General features: G+C 38.4%; 1 protein-coding gene across 16 annotated transcripts in view; it reads right to left on the reverse strand.

Annotated features, from left to right (window-relative positions):
• The window catches only part of LOC105494952 (microtubule associated serine/threonine kinase 2), a 256,356-nt gene that overhangs the window by 161,285 nt on the left and 78,394 nt on the right, over nt 1-16,677 (reverse strand). For 2 of the 16 annotated variants that reach the window (XM_071093830.1, XM_071093806.1), the window contains exon 1: nt 9,754-9,777. The exons of 12 other annotated variants lie outside the window; for them this stretch is intronic. In XM_071093830.1, the coding sequence (XP_070949931.1) occupies nt 9,754-9,762 (9 nt within the window). In that variant the 5' untranslated portion in view covers nt 9,763-9,777. Of the gene's footprint in view, nt 1-3,443; nt 3,884-9,753; nt 9,778-16,677 lie in introns of those variants that run through there. 2 more of the 16 variants (XM_071093800.1, XM_071093826.1) reach the window with 2 other exon arrangements.

Genomic DNA, 16,677 nt, shown 5'->3' on the forward strand with positions numbered 1-16,677 from the left:
CTCTAAGTACTCTCATTTTTGAACAGCAAAGGCAAAAAGCAAGTGGGGACTGGGGGATGCATAAAAACATTATACAATTTAGTTTTGCCTGAAGGCAATAATTTTATCAGCACAACAAATATTTTCAATTCAGAACCTGGGAAATTGCACTGTCTATACAATGAAGACTGATTACTATATCTGCCTTATGGGCAAATAATGTGGAAATGATGGTACTAAGAGAGTTGATAATAAAAATTTGCTTATGTTGGCTAGTCCCTGACCTTTCAAAGTTAAAAATCATCCCCCACAAAGTTGATTGGGAAAGAGGGCAAATATAAAAGCACCTCCTTCAATTCACAAGGAACTTCAATCTCAAATGTCTCTCCATGTGTAGATGCTTCAAAAGTAGATGCAAGATGAAAGCCAATTTTTACCTTACAAGAAAGACCCAACTTGAACAGCTTTTCAAGCAAAACAGTGTCAATTCCTACACCGACAGAGGCTCCTCTAGTGTAAAGAAAAGATGCTCACACATAATCTCCAAGATGTCCTTTTACCATTAAGATGTAGGGATGTTGTAGTGTGTGACTGTGCAGCCTGAAACCACTACAGTTCTTTTTCTAACACATAGGAAGCAAGCTTGAGAATGAGGCCAAAACACAGAGGAAGACAAAAGAGCAATGAAGCTGAGCAAAGACACCAGATTACCCAACTCTGAAACTCATCCAACCTCTGGACTTCATTGTTGTGAGTCAAGATGTTTACTTAATATTTAAACCACTCAGAGTCAAACTTTCTGTTACTTGTAGTTTAGAGTACCCTAACCTATACACCTAGCCTGGCCATACACTTACTTGTCCGTCCTTGAGGAAGCTACTGAGCTTCACGTATCTGTAAAAATGGCCAATAAGAAAGTCCTCCACATCATCCACTGCTATCACCCCTCCAAACTGTTATTATTTCTTGCCTTTTTTGACCACAACAGTCTCATAATTGGTCTTTTTGCTGTAGCCCTTGCCTCCACTGTCTCCTCTCAATATACCAGTGGAGTACAGAAATGAAATGAAATTTGGCCGTGGTTATATGACTAGAACAGGGCAGAACTGTAATTTGAACAAAATAGACAAGGTCTTTGCTCTCATGGAACTTCTAAATGCACTATTTACTATTCTGCTACCTCCCAAGAAACTCTGCAGAGAAACTTGGAGGTATCAAAGTAGGCTATGCCTTAGCTGATCTTCTGGAAATGTTTTAGGAAATCTATTCCACCAGAAAGCAATTAGCGAAGCCAAACATTTATTTGGATTATCACCTTCAAATCTGAGGTTACCCAGTAGATTACCTGTACCACCAGGCACACTTTACCTTTGTGTGTTTATTTATATAAATCTATTAATAAAACTTACCTTTAAGTCTTTATATTATAATGTAACTATTTAAAACAAATAATCTAAACTGCTGCTTTTCAAGCATTAGCTCTGTTTTGGAATGTTCCAAAGCAATCTTCTGGAGAATGAACCTTAAAGTTTATTTTTTTAAAATAGGCAAAATAGGCTGGGTGCGGTGGCTCACATCTGCAATCCCAGCAATTTGGGAGGCCAAGGTGGGTGGATCACCTGAGATCAGGAGTTTGAGACCAGGCTGGCAAACATGGTGAAATACCGTCTCTACTAAAAACACAAAAAATTAGCCAGGTGTGGTGGTACATGCCTGTAATCCCCCAGCTACTCAACTCAGGAGGCAGAGGGGAGAATCACTTGAACCCTGGAGGCGGAGGTTGCAGTGAGCCAAGATCACACCACTGCACGCTCCAGCCTGGGCAACACAGTGAGACTCCATCTGAAAAAAAAAAAAAAATAGACAAAGTAAATAGGGGAAAAATTTTTTTTAAGTATAAGGTTGTAGGAAAAGATCCTCCAGTGTTATGTAATCTGGCAGTTTAGAACTCCGGCTAGATAGAAACAAAGACTCAAGACCAAGGGCATCAGCAAACAAGGTAGCAAACACTAGAGACTGACTCAGGCACCAGGGAGAAAATGAATGATTTAACACAAAACAGGAAATATTCCCCATTCAACAAATAGGATTCCCTTTCTGAATTCTAGCAACTAAAGAGAAATAAAGATATAAATAAGCAGTGAAACTGAATGGGCTTACAAAGTCAGCCATTTTTAATTAGCAGCTGCTTGAACATATATCACTACTTATGAGAGGTCATCTGAGTACAGTACTATATAAATACTTCTCAAAATAACCCCAAGAAATCAAGTGACAAATCTCATCGAATCAATTGTGCTAACAGGAAAAATTAGTATATGGTGCTGGAGTTTATGTTATTGACTTTTAAAGCCCAGGTCATACTGGACAACTGCTAAAGGTTCAGTGGGTGCTCCCTACAGGCTCTGAATGTTTACAGTACCATCAATAAGAAGTACATATAATAACTAGAAACAATACAAATTTGTTTAAATTTATATTTTAAGTTTACTAATCCTATACATTTTCTTTCTGAGAACTTTAAAGAAACTAAAATAATGTTAATTCATGATAATTTTAAAATCCTTAGGTACTTTGTACAAAAAAAGTGCTTTATAAATAATGTCAAATAAACAAAATGAAAACAGAAATAGCTACATTTCACAACTAGACCAATACAGGTTGATTGATTAGCTCAGTGATTTACACTAGAATCTTCATTATGTCAATTCTCAAAAACATTCAGTGATAGACTAGAAGCGGGCTTGCTCTTTGCTAATAAGACGAAGATGAGATAATCTACAAAGCATGAAAAAAATAATCATCAAATTTGTCATATATTCTTTTACTGCTAAGGATATTCATTAAAATTCAGTTGAAGGTTGCCTATCAGTCTATTTTCACTCAATGTTGTATGTTACATACCTCTTCATCTAACAAACTACCTCAGGTTTAAGAAGGAAAAGATGGTAGGTAGGTAGACAGGTAGACAGACGGATGGATGGACAGACAAGACAGACAGACAACAGATAAGTGGATGGAATGTATATATACAAAGTGATAATTTAGAAAAGTTCTTAAAACTATGTATAGAATCAAGCATATACTACACGTACATGTGACTTAATGCGGGGGGCAGCCCAGGCATGGTGGTCAGGAACAGAATATGTTCACTGTAAACAATCTGTCAGCAGTAATGTCTAATGTCCTAAATTAGGCTTGTATCCCATACAGGTCTGATTTCATTGCTCTTCTCACTAAATACAGTGTAAATAAGCCTAAGCAGCATTTTTCTATCAAAATAGCAAGATTTTAGATAAGTTCTCTAATTATAACTATACATCAAAGAATAAAGAGGAACTTAGCTGCACTCCACCCTGCCTCCTACCTCAAATGAATTAAATAAATTATAACAATCTGTTCAGTACATTTACAAGAGACATTAAAAGGAAGGAGATCAGTGAAAAAGGTTTTCTTTTACTCACCTGTAACCCTCTCCTTCTCAGAATACTGGAATCATCCATAACAGGTATCAGACAAAAAAAGCCACTCCCCAGACAGTCAACTACTAGTGCCTACTTACTGCTGGTTAAAGAGGCAAACAATCCTTTCAGCACACCACTAACCCACTGTTCCACTAAACCAGTTCTCCCTCCGTCCAGCATAAGTACACAATCACTGCCTCATATCAGAATCATGTCTTTCTTCACAGGACTACAGATATATCTCATCTGAAGCACTGCCAAATAGCGGAAAGACTTCATATTTGTTTTCATTTTCCATGCATACCCCTTTGGTTGAAATTATTTGAAGTACTAAGAAAAGAACAAAAGGTTCCAGGGGAAAAAATTGCAATCTTTGATATCCTGACTTCGCTGCTTATTAAAAAGGTTTAGCAAACAAAACAAGAGTCTCCACCTATAGCTACTAAGCTTATAAAATCCATGTCACGTCTTCCTTTCCAGAAACAAAACCACTCCACATACGTTTTTAAAAAGATGACAATTCTTCAGAAATACAAAGAAAAACATACTATTCTGATGCCTGTATTTTAGACTCAAAATGATATAAAACCAGTTATTGTTTTGACTAAGTCGGCAAAATTCCTTTCATCCTTTGTACAGACAAAGCAAATGTCAGATTCTTTCGATACTGTCAGGGGCTCTTTTGTTTCTTTATCGCTAGACTCGCTGGTCTTCACTTCTTGGACAGTAACGAAATTCTCTTTCTTCACGAGCTAGATCATTGCTGAGGTCGGTTTCCCTGCTCTTTTATGTGCGGGAGGGGGTTAGTCCACGTGTTGTGAGTTCTGAGCATGGACAAATTCATTCATCTATTCATCGCTTACAGTGCTGTCACAGGAAACGCTCCCCATTCCCCCAGACTTCTAAAAGGGCACAGCATGAAAAAGTCTAGTTTTATCCAAGCTTTAACGATGTCAAGAATTGTTTCTTTGGTTACTGGCTGCCATTTTTAAAGTAGAACTTCAGCCAAGTTTAAAGATGCTTCTGTTTCTTAATTCATGGCTCAAAATACATAATCTTTTACATTTTAAGAGTGAAAGATTGTTCTCGTGATATGATTCTGTCCCTTAAACACTCTATAAGCAACGTTTACACTTTCCAACTTTATGGTAATTGTCAGAATCTTAGTAAACACAAAGGAAAGTTGCTGATCTTTCTAATAAGTCACATACACAAAATTGTTAGTGAAGGCAGCACTGTATTTTTAGGAAGTGGGTTAAACACATTAAATTCAATCACTTTTTCCAAACTATAAAACATGCTACAATAATTACTCTTCAACAAAATTCAGGAGATATGAATCCAAATTCCTAATTTGACAGATAAAGGTATGTATAAAGCACACAATCAGCCAGTTATACTACCTAAGGTGTAAATATACCAATAACTAAAGGCCAGATTCAGTCTGCACCCAAAAATGAAGAAAATCAGTCCCTCCTATAATTATGACAGCTGCAACCAACAGTCTAGGGCTTGAAGGAAAGTCTATTTACAAGATCTTTTTCTGGTCTTCTTACAACTGATTATAGTCACAAGAGATTGCCACACTGCTGAAAATAGCACAAAAAAACAGGATCCATGTCCCTTTCATTCAGCAGAAATCTTCTAATCCTTAGCATAACCAGTGTGGTCTTTCATTGTGAGAGCTAATAAATCCACATCTCCACGGATTCCTTCTCCCATCTGCTGCTTTAAACAACTAACGGCTGGATTATGTCTATGGGGAAAACAAACGCAAGACCTGAACAGACAGCTGATTTGCATAGGGTATGCTATACACTGTACAAGTGTCTGCAAAGTCATAGGCCTTTAAAGTCATAGAACCCCCCTTGGCCGGGCGCGGTGGCTCAAGCCTGTAATCCCAGCACTTTGGGAGGCCGAGACGGGCAGATCACGAGGTCAAGAGATCAAGACCATCCTGGCTAACACGGTGAAACCCCGTCTCTACTAAAAAATACAAAAAAAAAACTAGCCGGGCGAGGTGGCGGGCGCCTGTAGTCCCAGCTACTCGGGAGGCTGAGGCAGGAGAATGGCGTGAACCCGGGAGGCGGAGCTTGCAGTGAGCTGAGATCCGGCCACAGCACTCCAGCCTGGGCGACAGAGCGAGACTCCATCTCAAAAAAAAAAAAAAAAAAGTCATAGAACCCGTCTATCAAAATAGGTTTAACTAGCTAAAACATATGTACCAGCAGAGAGGAAGTAGGAGTGGCTTCTAATTTATTCAATCCTGTATCAGGAGAAATATAAAAAAGATGCATTCTGAGAAGCTATTCAGACAAAAGATTCAAAATTTGAAACTCTTTATTCATTTACTAATTCAAGAACCACTTCTTATGCCAACCACTGAGATAGAGATGAGGAAGATTATCAAAATCAACATTATCCATAAACCAACAATCCTATTCTAGAAGAGCTCAAATCCAATGGGGAAGCCAAATACAAACAAGTAATTATGATATATGAGAAGTGTGCTACATCAAAGGTATGACAAAGTGCTATGGGAGTGTCAAAGAAGGCTCAATTCATTATATTGGGAAGCCTACAAAAAGGCTTCAAGTGGAAGTGCCATTTGGTCACTAAAACTAATGTTATGGGATTATCAGCCTTTGGCCAAGACAGGTTTCCTTTCCCAAAATGTTGCACACAGCTTAAAAATCTTCAACCTGGCCAGGTGTGGTGGCTCACTCCTGTAATCCCACCACTTTGGGAGGCCAAGGCAGGCTGATCATCTGAGGTCAGGAGTTCAACACCAGCCTGGCCAACATGGCAAAACCCCGTTTCTACTAAAAATACAAAAATTAGCCAGGCATGGTGGCGAGCGCCTGTAATCCCAACTACTTGGGAGGCTGAGGCAGGAAAATCATTCAAACCCAAGAGGCAGAGGCTGCAGTGTGCCGAGATTGTGCCACTGCAATCCAGCCACTCAAGGCTCAAAAAAAAAAAAAACCAAATCTTCAACCAGTCCTCACTATCTACAAAATTAAGTAAAAACCTTCTCCCCTTGGCATTCAAGGCATCCCATAACATGGAAACAACAGATTTTATCTTCAGTAGTACCTTATTGTAACATAGCCTTCCAACTGGAAAGAACAAGGCACTGTTTCCTGAACACATCCCATCTTTCCCCACCTCAAATCCTTTGTGGATAAACAGGAATACAACCATCTACCTTACAAGGTTGTTGAACAGAATCATTTTGAAACATGTATGAATGATTCACAACTTTTTTCAGTATCTCTCACAGAGTAGTGTGTAACCTGCTCAAAATTTCCTACCACAACCTGGTTTCCTTAAAGCCTGTTTGTTTCTCAAAATTTATACAAATGATGCATTCTTCTCTGTAAGATAATAAATCTTTATTTGTTTAATGTTACAATAATATTTGTAGTTACTGATTAAACTGCAGGAAACAGAAGAAGAGTAACCAGAGAGGTGGAAGGAAATCAAGACTGCAAATGCTATTCAAAAAGCCAACAAAAGAATAGTCAGGGACTGCTGAACAAATGCTGCCTGGAGGCCCATTATTAAAGAATGCCATCCAATTTAACTGACTTGAAGTCAACTGGTACCCTTTGTAGGAACTTTCAGGGGTGGAGGAGTGGTAGGAACAAAAGCTCAACTCCAGTAAGTAGGAGATGAGGAAATAAAGACAGTGAATCTAGACAACTCTTTCAGCTTCCATTTAATTCTCCATACCCCCTGCAGCCAAAGTTCTCAAAAAAAAATTATTCTTGAAAAGGAAGGGATGGTATTGAGAGCATGAACACTGATAGAAGAAGGAATATTTCTTCCATCACAACAGATGAAAAAGAAAAAGCAGGTACAGCTAACAAAATATTTGTAACTTTAGTGGTAAAGAAGCTTCCACATTATAGCTATTTTCTCCATGAAATAAAAAGGAAATCAGCAGAGCAAGGAGATTCCAAATTTGAGATGAGAAAAAAAAAAAAAATTGAGAGCTAATATAGAGAACAAGAAAATACGCTGAACAAAAAGTAGAATTGGTAGGCAGTGTTGAGGACTGACCTACATCATTCATCCTCATTTTACAGGCCCACCAATCTGCTCTGTTGTGTGGCTTTCTTCAGCAGACTACAGTAATGCAAAGGCAAAGTTTTACTAGACAGCTTTACCAGATAAATTGACCAAAACATGGGGCAAACAATTTATGACATGGACTAGAAAGAGTAACAATGGAATCTAAGGTAAAAGAAGAGGAAAGTAAAGATGAAGAGACAGGAAGAAAAGATTTTAATAGAGGTGCTGGTAAGTCTGAGAACTGGCATACTTTAAGAATACTTAAATGAGGAAGCTAAAAAATTTATCAGGTTGTAGTGAGGAGGTTACCTAGAGTTACGATTTTAGTGAAGGAACATTTCGGAGGTAAGACAAGGCAGAGAGCTAAGTGGACTAGAAATGATAATGAAGACAAACAACTATGCCAGGATATTAGTGGATGGATCCATCTACATGGTTGCTGAAAATAACAAAGATAATAGCAGGAGTTGAGAGAAGAGTAGTACGATTTTTTTTTTTTTTTTTTTTTTGAGATGGAGTTTCGCTCTTGTCGCCGAGGCTCGAATGCAATGGCATGATCTCAGCTCACTACAACCTCCGCCTCCCAGGTTCAAGCGATTCTCCTGCCTCAGCCTCCTGAGTAGCTTGGATTACAGGCACCTGCCACTACGCTCAGGTAATTTTTGTATTTTTAGTGGAGATGGGGTTTCACCATGTTGGACAGGCTGGTCTCGAACTTCTGACCTCAGGTGATCCACCCGCCTTGGCCTCCCAAAGTGCTGGGATTACAGGCATCAGCCACTGCACCCAGCCAGGAGTAGTAAGATATATACTTGATTATAGAATCTAACATGAAACAGGAAGAATAATTAAGTTGGTAAACAGCAGCCAGGAAGGGAAGGACTGCCAAGAAAAATTACCCTAATGGGTCATGTATGTATTGATTCTTGCTTCAGATAATTTTTTTTTTTTTTTTGAGACGGATTCTTATTCTGTCACCCTGGCTGGAGTGCAGTGGCACGATCTTGGCTCACTCCAACCTCCACCTCCCAGGTTCAAGTGATTCTCCTGCCTCAGCCTCCTGAGTAGCTGGGATTACAGGCGCCTGCCACCACTCCTGGCTAATTTGTGTGTGTGTGTGTGTGTGTATTTTTAGTAGAGACAGGGGTTTACCATGTTGGCCAAACTGGTTATGAACTCCTGGCCTCAAGTAATCTGCCCATCTGTGCATCCCGCCGCCTCAGGATTACAGGCATAAGTCACCCCATCCAGCCCAGATAAATTTTTATCAAAGTGGATGTGCTAATTTACCTCAAATCCCCTATTTTACAACTGGAGAAATGAGGACCCAGGAAAGAGATATAACCTGCTCAGAAACAGTGTAGTAGAAACTTGAACCCATGCTTCCTACTAGAACATTCAGCTTTATTCAGCTTCAACTAAAAAGAACAGATAAAGCAGGGTTTCTTGTCCAAGAAGAGATGAATAAAACACTTTTATCATCTTCTCTACTATGTTATTAGTATTAAGAGGACTATCAGCCAATGACTAGATAAAAAATCGAACACTGCAGAAATAAAAGTAAATACATAAATTCTCAGAATAGGCTGCATCTATACATTTCCTCAACATAAATTATCCTTTTATCAGTAAGTGAATAAAATATAACTAACCCCATGTGGAAAGCTATAAGGTTCTTTACATGGTAAGCAAGCCAAGATAAGCACAATGAAAAGACTAACTTTAGGCCTCCCTGATCAGCTCATCTTGATTTTCTCCCTCTCATGTTGTGTCTGGCCACATCAAACTATGAGTACTTCTCTTGTACGCACCACTTTGTTTCACTGCTTCATGCCTTGGCACATGTTCCCAACTACTGGAGAGGTTCCCTCCTTCAGCTCTTACCTAGTAAACTCCTATTGATTCTTCAAAAACCAGCTCAAGGGCCGGGCGCAGTGGCTCATGCCTGTAATCCCAGCACTTTGGGAAGCAGAGGCGGGCGGATCACTTGAGGCCAGGAGTTCGAGACCAGCCTGCGCAACATGGTGAAACCACATCTCTACTAAAAATACAACAATTAGCCAGGTGTGATGGCACGTGCCTGTAGTCCCAGCTACTCACGAGGCTGAGACAGGTGAATGGCTTGAACCCAGGAGGCGGAGGTTGCAGTGAGCTGAGATTAAAAAAAAAAAACAAAAAACACTAACTTTAGTTACAAAATCTAAGTCCTGCAGCAGTCTCAGAGGAGACTCACCAGGCACATCACAGTGGTGTCCCATCCAGCACAAAGCACAGAACCTGGAACCTTTACAGTCTGTGGTAGCTTCTCAACAAAGGATTCTTTTTCGTTTGTTGCTTAAACAGAGAGTCAATCAATCAAGTAAAATTCCTTCCAAATAGAAAGGCCTTTTTATAGAGGACAAATATGCTCCTCAGGATAAAAGGACAATGACTTTCCTACTATCCCATAGGGATCATATTTTATCATTTACATAGGCTTATGATTAAGATTCCTCATTCCAATCTCCTAGAAATCACTATCTTTTCAAAGTAATCCTCCTTTCATTCATTTACAAATTAAGTATTCTCCATGTACCAGATGATATCATGGGCCTGGATATACAACTGCTAATAGAAATAGATAAAAATCCCTGACCTCTTAAAGCTCACATTCAAGTGGATGTAGACAGGCATTAAATAAAAAATGAATACATAAAGTATACAGTATGTTAGAAGATAATAAATGCAATGAAGAAAAATAAAATGGAAGGATTAGGGATTTGGGAGAAATTTTTCATGCAAATTTGATATTTGAGATATTGAACATATTGATGAAAAGGCTATGCTAATATTAAGGCAATATGAACACTTAAATAAGTACTAATTCCCTTGCTAAAGTATTATTTAAAATAACTAACTTAAGTTACTCCCTACATATGATGCATATCTCCTCCCCAGTTCAGCCCAGCCCACTACCCTCATGACATACACATTCAAGCATACTCACATAAAAAAAAAAAAAAAAAAACAGATCTAAAGGATAACTTGTTCCCACTTATATACAAAACATGGTTCTATTATTCTTTTTTGTTTGTTTTGCTCTTCCTCAGTATAATCGTTCATTTATTTTACTGTGCCCTGTAATTTAGAATTCTCCTAACTTAAAACCAATTAAATAATGGTATCTTTTCAAAAGACAGAACTTTTTTTTACCATACAGAAGCAAACCAAACCAAACCAAATGACATGTAATGCTCAAAGAATAAAGTGTCTTGTTAGTAAAACAGGAAACTTACGAGGCAGGCAAGTAAACAAAAATAAACAAAAATGTTTGATGTCAAAATTACATGTGCAACTGCGTGTGTGACTGCAAATAGTCTCACATTTGTCATTTCAACCTGAGTTACAGCATACCTTGTACGAAAAGGTTTTCCCTAGACTTCTTATATGAGAAGAAGCCACATATTAGTGTCATTTATTCATTTAAATATTTGCTCAACAAACAATTATTATTATTATTAGATACGGGATCTTGCAAGGCTGGTCTTGAACTCCTGGCCTCAAGCAATCCTCCCACCTCAGCCTCCCAAAGCACTGGATTACAGATGTGAGCCACCATGCCTGGCCTCAAACATTAATTACAAGTTTGCTGTATACCAAGCCTTGTATCTTTAGAACTGTCTTCTTCAAGAAGCTCACACTCAAGGGAGGCAAATAAATAAAAATTATATTGCACTGTGTACACACTCAGGACACAAGAGCTTTTCCTGCCTTCAGCAGGGCAAATACAATCATATTCAAGATCAATCCAAGCTAAACTTCTGAAGTCCAAGAGAAGCCGAAGATCTGAAACTGTAATAAGGTGAGTGAAACTAGCATTTGCTAGTCCCAAATTATGCTCCTGAAGTCAGTACTACCCGAATAAAAATTCACTGTTTAATTATATCCTAGCCAGAGCAATAAAGTAAGAAAATGATAGAAAAGGAATATATAGATTGGAAAAAATAAAATTGTGGTATTTGAAGATGACATGATTGCCTATGTAGAAAAGCTCAATCTACAAGAATAACTCCTAAATGAGTTCAGCAAACTCACAGGATACAAGATCAGTAAACAAAAGCCAACTATATTTCTATATACTAGTAGCAACAAACATGTAAAAACTAAAATTTAAAATACAACATCATTTAAAGTTGCAAAAAAAGTTTCATCTCATTTCTTTTTTCTATCTGACCTCTTAAATTTCAACCCCACCTAAAATAAATTACCAGGGCTGAGGGACTGAGACTGTTCCTGGCAAAGAGCATGAAAATACAAAAAGATAAAATACTTAGAGATAGAAATCCAACAAAACATATACAAGATATGTATGCTAAAAATTACAACATGCTGATGAAAAGAATTAAAAATCTACATAAATGGAGAGACACAGTATTTTCATGGGTGAGAAGAAGCAAACAGAAAAAAAAAAAAGCTATTTCTCCTCAAAACGTATTGTGCTATTGTGATTTATAATAAAAATATATTTTTTTTGGTCTTCATCCTAGTTTTTGACACAAAGTTCCCAATCCATTAGAATTTGTTGGGTGATTGAAATGCCTTCTGTTCTAAAGAAGTGAATCTTTTTTTTTTTTTTTTTTTTGAGACAGAGTCTCACTCTGTCACCCAGGCTGGAGTGCAGTGGCGCGATCTCGGCTCACTGCAAGCTCTGCCTCCCGGGTTCACGCCATTCTCCTGCCTCAGCCTCCCGTGTAGCTGGGACTACAGGTGCCTGCCACTACGCCCAGCTAATTTTTTTTTTTTTTTTTTTTAGTAGAGACGGGGTTTCACCGTGTTAGCCAGGATGGTCTCGATCTCCTGACCTCATGATCTGCCCGTCTCTGGACTCCTGTGTGGGGGCTGTGCACCTGAAAGACCAAGCCATGATTAAAAAATTGGAACTTTCCACCTCACCCCCCAATTCTCTGGGAAGGGGATCATGCCTATGTGACAAAGCCACCATGAAAATCAGTAAAATATAGGGCTCAGAGAGCTTCCAGTATCCTGACCACATGCAGGTACCTGGAGGACAGTGAGCCCAGAGAGGGTGAAGCTCCACGCTCCTTCGCACCTGCCTCGTCCTATGTGCTTCTTCTTCACCTGTATCCAATTTATAGCTGGTCAGTCAAAAGAACAGGTAAAACCAGCTAGGACTGAAACTGTATCTAAAGTAGGGGCAATCTTATAGGACAGGGCCTTAGTCTATGGGATCTGATGCTTATTCCAGGCATACAGTACTGGAGTTGAGTTAAATTATAAGACACTCAGCTTGTGTCTGCTGTTTGGTGTACAGGGAAAAAAACCCACAAATGTAGTGTCAGAAGTGTCCTGTGTTGTGGTGAGTTTGAGAGTAGTTAAAAGTTTAGTTTTTCCTTTATCTCATATTTCTTTATAGGTTTAATGTAATTCCTATCAAAATCCCAGCAAGACTTCTTGTAGATACAAAAAAGCTTATTCTAAAATTTATGTAGAAAGAAAAAGAAATCACTAAAACCATTTTGAAATAGAACAATAAGTGTAAGGAATCACTCTACCCAATGTTAAGACTTACTATATAGCAGCAGTAATCAAAACACTGTGGTATTGGCAGAAGGACAGTCCCGTAAGTGAACTGAACAGAAAAGAGAACCCAGAAATAAACCACACAAATATGTCCAATTGCTTTTTTTTTTTTTTTTTTTTTGGAGACAGAGAGTCACCCTGTCACCCAGGCTGCAGTATAGTGGTACAATCTCAGCTCACTGCAACCTCTGCCTCTTGGGTTCAAGTGATTATCCTGCCTCAGCCTCCCGAGTAGATGAGATTACAGGCATGCACCATCACGCCTGGCTTATTTTTATATTTTTAGTAGACAGAGTTCCACCATGTTGACCAGGCTGGTCTCGAACTCCTGACCTCAGGTGATCTGCCCACCTTAGCCTCCCAGAGTGCTGAGATTACAGGCATGAGTCACCGTGCCCGGCCTGAATATGTTCAATTGATTTTTGGCAAAAGTGGAAAAGCGATTCAATAAAGGAAGGACACACTTCAATGACTTATACTAGAACAACTGGACATCCACGAGCTAAATAAAAAAATAAGCTTAACTTATACCTCACACCATACATAAAAATTAATTCAAAACCAATCATGAGTTAAATGTAAAAAATAAAACTATAAAATTTTTATAAGAACACATAGGAGAAAATCTTCAGAACGTAGGAATAGGTGAAAAGTTCTTAGACATGACACCAAAAACACAATCTGAACTTCATCAAAATTAAAGACATTTTTCAACCTAAGAAAGCTGATTGGAAAAAAAAAGAGATTGTACAAATAAAGGTAGTATAAAAATTTTTTCTTTTAAGAAACAGAAAAAAAATTTTAGGATGGGCACAGTGGCTCACGCCAGTAATCCCACCACTTTGGGAGGCCGGGGTGGGTGGATCACTTGAGGTCAGGAGTTCAATACCAGCCTGGTCAAGATGGCAAAAACCTGTCTCTACTAAAAAATACAAAAATTACCCAGGTGTGATGGTACGCACCTGTAATCCCAACTACTCAGGAAGCTGGGCAGGAGAATCACTTGAATGCAGGAGGTGGAGGTTGCAATGAGCCAAGATTGAGCCACTGCACTGTGGCCTAGGCGACAGAGGGAGACTCTGACTCAAAAAATAATAATAATTTTTTAAAAATTAATAAATAAATTAAAGACTTCGCTGTGCAAAACACCCTGTTAAAAAGAATTAAAAAACAAAGAACAGACTGGGAAAAGTTATTTGCAAACCACATATCCAACAAAGAATGTATATTTAGAATACATACAAAACTTTTAAAAGTTTATAGTTTTAGGGCATGGGGCTCACATCTGTAATTCCAGCACTTTGGGAGGCCAAGGCAGGTGGATCACCTGAGCTCAGGAGTTCGAGACCAGCCTGGCCAACATGGTGAAACCCTGTCTCTACTAAAAATACAAAAATTAGTGAGCATGGTGGTGGGCGCCTATAATCCTAGCTACTCAGGAGGATGAGGTATGAGAATCACTTTAACCCGGGAGACGGAGGTTGCAGTGACCCGAGATCATGCCACTGCACTCCAGCCTGAATGACAGAGATACCATCTCAACAAAAAATAATTTTTTTAATTTAAAAAAAAGTTAATAGCTTTAAAAACAATCCATTGCCAGTGATGCAGATTAAAAAAACAAATCCATAAAATCCATCAACATGTGAATGAATAAACAAGTGGTGTGTGACCATACAATGGAATACTACACACAGAGAGGGAAAGAACTGAGTGGATACATACAACAATTTAGATGGATCTCAAAAACATTATACTTACTGAAAAAAATCTCAAAAGGTTATATACTATATGGTTCCATTTATACAATATTCACATAAAGGCCAGGCATAGTGGCTCACCCCTGTAATTCCAACATTTTGGGAGGCTGAGGGAGGAGGATCACTTGAGCCCAGGAGTTCGAGACCAGTCTGGGCAACATAGCAAGACTCCATTTCTGCAAATTTAAAAAAAAAAAAAAAAAAAAATTAGCCAGGCATGGTGGCTTGTGCCTGTGATCCCAGCTACTTGGAAGGCTGAGGTGGGAGGATCACCCGAGCCTGGGAGGTGGAGGCTGCAGTGAGCCATGACTGCAACACTGCACTCCAGCTTGGGCGACAGAGTGATACCCTGTCTCAAAAGGAAATATAAATATAAATATAAATATAAATATAAATATAATTCACGTAGAGAAGAAGAACACATTAGTGGTTGCAGGAAGATAAAGACAGGGTGGGAGTGCAGCCCAAGAGAATTCCTTTGTAATGACAGCACGGTTCTGTATGTTGATTGTGGTGGTGGCCATTACACAAATCTACTCATGAGATGAGATTGTATGACTTGTATATATCCACATACACAAGTGTATATAAAGACCAAATAAGGGCTATAATCTAGTTAATGATATCGTATGAATGTCATTTTCATGGTTTTAATATTGTATTATAGCTATAAAAGATGACACTATTGGTGAAAGCTGGGTGAAGGGTTCATAGTACTCTGCACTATTTTTGCAACTTCCTATGCATTCATAAGTATTTTTTTAAAGGCTAAATAACTGAACAAAAAAGTAAATTCCTATGTTTTCATTTTACTATCTCCCTATAAATGCATGTTACTTTATTCCCAAAATGCCCCCAACACCTCAGAAACATTTCTGTTTGGAGCTTTTTGCCCTCTTTAAAAAACAGTCCATTAATTCTATTTGCTGGCAGCAATCTCAGTCCCCCAGCTCAGGTAATTCATTTCAAGTAGGGCTGAAAATTTTTTCTATTAGGTCAAGCAGAAAAAAGAAAGTGAGATGAATAGATGCAGAAAAAGCTTTCAATAAAATCCACCATTCCTTCATGATAAAAACCTTCAACAAACTAGGCATCGAAGGAACATATCTCAAAATAAATAAAAGCCACCTATGACAAATCCTCAGCCAACATCATGCTGAACAAGAAAAACTGGAAACATTCCTCTTGAGAACTGGAACAAGACAAGGATGTCTACTCTTCCGACTGCTATTCAACACAGTACTGAAAGTTCTAGCCACAGCAATCAGGCAAAGGAAAGAAAGAAAAGGCATCCAAACAGCAAAGAAGTCCAACTATCTTTCTTTGCAGACAATATGATTTTATACCTGGAATACCCTAAAGACTCCACCAAAAGGCTCCTGGAACTGATAAATGGCTTCATAGTTTTAAAATACAAAATCAATGTACAAAAATCAACAGCAATTCTATATACCACTAACGTTCAAGCTGAGAGCCAAGTCAAGAATGCAGCCCCATTTACAACAGCTACAAAAAAAAAGAAAAAGAAAAAATACCTAGGAATACATCTAACCAAGGAGGTAAAAGATCCCAACAAGGAGAACTACAAAACACTGCTAAAAGAAACCACAGGTGACACAAACAAAAGGAAAAAATTTTCATGCTCATGGATTAGAAGATGAGTACTGTTGAAACAGCCATACTGTCCAAATCAATCTACAGATTGAGCATAATTCTTCTCAAACTACCAATGTCATTTTTCACAGAACTAGAAAGAACTATTCTACAATTTACATGAAACCAAAAAAGAGCCCAAATAGCCAAAATAATCCTAAGCA

Source organism: Macaca nemestrina, chromosome 1 (genome assembly GCF_043159975.1).
Source record: "Macaca nemestrina isolate mMacNem1 chromosome 1, mMacNem.hap1, whole genome shotgun sequence".
Taxonomy (NCBI): Eukaryota; Metazoa; Chordata; class Mammalia; order Primates; family Cercopithecidae; genus Macaca; species Macaca nemestrina.